Source organism: Asparagus officinalis, chromosome 3, assembly GCF_001876935.1.
Source record: "Asparagus officinalis chromosome 3, Aspof.V1, whole genome shotgun sequence".
NCBI lineage: Eukaryota > Viridiplantae > Streptophyta > Magnoliopsida > Asparagales > Asparagaceae > Asparagus > Asparagus officinalis.
The window spans coordinates 47,844,713-47,848,910 of NC_033796.1; the positions used below are offsets into that span (position 1 = coordinate 47,844,713).

At 41.6% G+C, this 4,198-nt stretch overlaps 1 protein-coding gene across 1 annotated transcript in view; it reads right to left on the reverse strand.

Moving 5' to 3' along the window:
- LOC109834039 overlaps positions 2,984 to 4,198 on the reverse strand; it is a 5,777-nt gene continuing 4,562 nt past the window's right edge. The window contains exon 6 of the mRNA XM_020401923.1: positions 2,984 to 3,227. Coding sequence (XP_020257512.1) covers positions 3,060 to 3,227 — 168 coding nt within the window. The 3' untranslated portion in view covers positions 2,984 to 3,059. The remainder of the gene's footprint in view (positions 3,228 to 4,198) is intronic.

Genomic DNA, 4,198 nt, shown 5'->3' on the forward strand with positions numbered 1-4,198 from the left:
ATGACAGGTGGAGAGCTGACAACTTCTGTTGATTCGACTAGACTGCGGCATTTGGGGCTTGACCATTCCAATATTGATTCCTCGCATAGATTGAAAGAGGGTGCAAAGACCTGCAGTTTGAAGTCCAGTGAACATGTTGATGTGAGCAAGAAGACCGAGGTGAAGTGTGGCACCTCTATTCACCGTGCTAAGGGTCGTTCTGGAGGAGTTCACGTGGATGTTTGGGGGCCTTCCAAGGGGGCATCATTGGGAGGTAATAAAAGTTTGGTTTCCTTTGTTGGTGGCTGTTCTAGGCGTGTTTGGGTTGCAACCAAATCCCCTTTGGATAAAGTCCTAGTAGTATCCAACAGTTTGAAGAAGTGTGTGATAGACAGAAAGATGAAGGTACTCCATTCTGGTGGGAGGTACAAGATGGACCTATTTCTGTATTGGAGCCGAGCTCACGGCATTTCGAGACACTTCGTTGGAAAGGAAATCTTGAGGCAACTAGATAAGGTGACAAATTTAGAGAACCGTGCCTTGCTGGAGGAGGATCGGTATTTATGGTCGAGCAATGGTTTGCAGAAGAGTTTCTGGACAGAGGTTTCAACATATTTGGGTCATCCTATTAAAGAGTTGTCAACTGTTGCGATTGGAGATAAAACTCCATTGGAAGATAGGTCTGGTAGTGTCACTTTGGTTGAGGCTTCGATGAGGGAGCTAATTGACTCTCAGCAGGTGAAGAGTTTTGGACAGACCTTAGAGGTATCGCAGCGGGTGGAGATTGATGCTACTCCACATTGAGTGGGGATTTTCCCACATACTCCAGGTCATTCTGTATTGGTTGGGATTCCAGCTGAGGTGACACAGCGTGGAAGTCATTTGGATTCGAATGTAGATGATGAGTTGGGTTTTGACTCGAGTGCAGCTGATAGATGCAGTTTGGATATGACCATTAGTTCACCTCAGGTGGAGGTGTTTGAGGCCATTTGAGGTGCTATCAGCCGCAGAGTTGATGATAATGGAGAAGGGTTGCGAACTCTTCTAGTAGATTGAGGCCTTTGGAGGCCATTTGGGTGAACTACGTTCGGCTTGATTCCTTGGGCAAGAGGATACGTAGGCAGTCTTATGATGCAGCCGGGTTGGATGTTGATGGGGGTGAGATCGATTTGGTGAGTTGCTTCTAGTGGATTGAGGCATTTGGAGGCCATTTGGGTGAACTACGTTCGGCTTGATTCCTTGGGCAAGAGGATACGTAGGTAGTCTTTATGATGTAGCCGGGTTTGGATTTTGATGGGGTGAGATCGATTTGGTGAGTTGATACTGACATTTGGAGAGTGTTTGCATTCTCATTTGGGTTCTCGACTTGTTATGGATTGAGTCTGTTGTCGTGAATTGTTTCACAGTATACTAGACACAACAAGTGAGACATTTGATTTGGTTGGTGTCGGCTCAGTTTTGAAAAAACTTCGCCGAGGTGGAGAATTGTGAACCCACGTGAACGAATTCACGTGAAGAGCAGGGAAACCGCGTGAAGGTTCATGAAGGTCTCGCGGGGCCCACGACCACGAGCTGGAGGCGCAAAGCTTTGCTTTCCTGGTCAACCCGATTGCTGGCCCACCCGAATATTATGCTATATATATCTCTTTAATTCATGCACTAGGTTGGTGTGCAAGAGGCGGTGAAAAGTGCAATTCTGGGGGCTGATTTGGACGCGGAAGCAGAGGGGAGAAAAAGAAGCCGGTTGTTTTTCTTTGGCAGCGTGCAAGACAGGGCGCAGGCAGAGAGGAAAAGTATTTCGGCAGCTGTGCAAAGGCAGGTTTCTTGGGCTGCGTGCAACAAGAAAAACAAAGGTTCTTTTGGCTCCTTTTGAGAGAGATAATTGTGTGAGGGATTTGAGAGTTTGTGTGAGGGTTTAGTTTGAGAGATTGTAAACCCTATTTGTATTCTTTTTCCCTCTATTAGTAGACCCCCCTCCTTGCCCCGTGGACGTAGGCAGTTTGCCGAACCACGTAAAAATTGATTGTTTGAGTTTGTGTAGGCAGTTTGCCGAACCACGTAAAAATTGATTGTTTGAGTTTGTGGCCATTGTAATAGTTTTTAGGATCCCTTGACGCGCAGTCCTAGAGCTGACGAGAAATTGTAATAGTTTTTAGGATCCCTTGACGCGCAGTCCTAGAGCTGACGAGAGGAAGAGCTAATATCCCATTTTGATGGGATATTAGGCTTTCAGATTCTTATTCCATTTGAGAAACAAGAATTCTTATCGATCTTTCTCTCTTATTGTGCACCAGAAACTCTGCCGAAATTTCCGCTGCGCACAACACTCTGCTATCCCTAAATTACAAGAATATTGGCTCTCTCTCTCTCCTCTGCTTGGTTTTTCCTCTAACAATAGAAGAATATATATAGGGAAATCAAACTCCTAACTTCTAACCTAACTTCCTAATTAGAATAGGATTCAAACTCCTAATCATGATGAGACCCAATTTTCTAATCATGATAGATCTCTAACCCTATCTAATTCTCGTAAACTTATACAAAGAATTAAAGACACAATCCCAACATTTAACCCCTCTAAATTCTAGAAATCTTTAGTTGACCCCTCTTATGTTTGGGGTGTTCAAAAAAAAATCAGAAAACATTTTTAATTTTTTCCATTAAATCCTTAATGGTGTTAGATGAACTGGTAAAATGATCAAATATCCTTTTTAAGTTAACACAACAATTATTCAATTAACTAATAAAGGACATTTTGGTCAAATTGGACCAAATGTAAGGAGTTTATGAGATTACCTTTAAAATTATAATAATTGACATGATGAGGAATATTTTAGTCATATAATATAGAAATATATCAATCCCTCGAGGAAAATGTGTAGAGATAATTCTAAAATGGTTCTCCGAGTTGTATGCTGACAATTACGAGTGAAAGCGTACAAACCTTCAATGATCGAGCGTTTTCCTCGCCTGAGTAATGAAATGCACTTGAAAGAAGGACATAGAGATTGAATGAAACCAGCAGATAAAGAGGGATAAAAAAAAATGAAAAGTTTTTTTTTTTTGTTTTTTGTGTACAATTAGTCAGATGTTAATAAGCTTTCAAATTGGCTTCCCTTCAGGGCCTTGCGAACAGCATTCCAGTTCTTGACCATCTGAGACAAGGGCCTTGTGTGTATCTTCACATGGCGGCTTCGAAGCTTTCTCCGGGGCACTCTGAGAAATTCCATGACTTCATTTAGCTTTTCCTGCAAGGGCAGAAGAGAGGTATTTGAATCACTTGCATCAGAGTTGGGAAGGCAACTTCTCAACTTAACACCTTTGCGGACAAACATAGCCATGCAGAAGATAAATGTGACAACATGCGGGAACTAATCTAACGCATCATGAGCTCCGCATTGAACTTTAAAACATGCAACAAAATCTCGAAGAAAACGATGCATCCAAAGGCCCATTAAAGCACGGGCTCTGATACTAATTGGTAGATTGGAGCGACCCATCAAACAAGAGGCTGTCTGGTCGCATAGAATTTAAAATGCACATGTAAGCTCTGCAACCAAATTTATATTTCACTTGCTTGCTTTGCAATATTCTAATTAAGAAAGATAAATGTGCTTGCTACTTGTAGAAAAAGATTGCAGACGTAGACAATTTAATAGGAGCAAAACAAAGTTAATTTTCTACAACAAATATTACGTGCAACATTTGCTATAATTTATTTTTTCTGCAAACCAGATAGCCCCTATGGCTAAGATGAACTAGGCTAATCTATTTGGGTCCAGTTGACTCAAAAAGATCAATGTTATTTGAATCATAAGTCCAAACATATTTAATCATATATCCATCTTACTCTCCTTTCTACGCTGGACTAAATCCGAACCTGGTGCCTTTTTCTAAAACAAAGCCCACAGTAAACCGGACAGAGGCGAAGCACTTTTTAACAACTTGTATGGTTCTGCTTCTGTGAATTCCAAATGGAAAATGTATACCATTCCCATTACTCATAGCAATTTCCTAGGTAATAGGTCATAATATGCAGGAATTTACATCTGAGGACTTCCTGCATAATACTCACATTTCTAGAAGTGATGGCACAAAGCCGTCTCAAAGGTTATGAGGTACGGCATTGGAAGATGCAAAAGATTGCTTTCATGCTGGTATAAAAGCGAAAAGTACGGCCTCTGGCATAAAGAAACCTAATTTGTTGGTGCCCAAACCA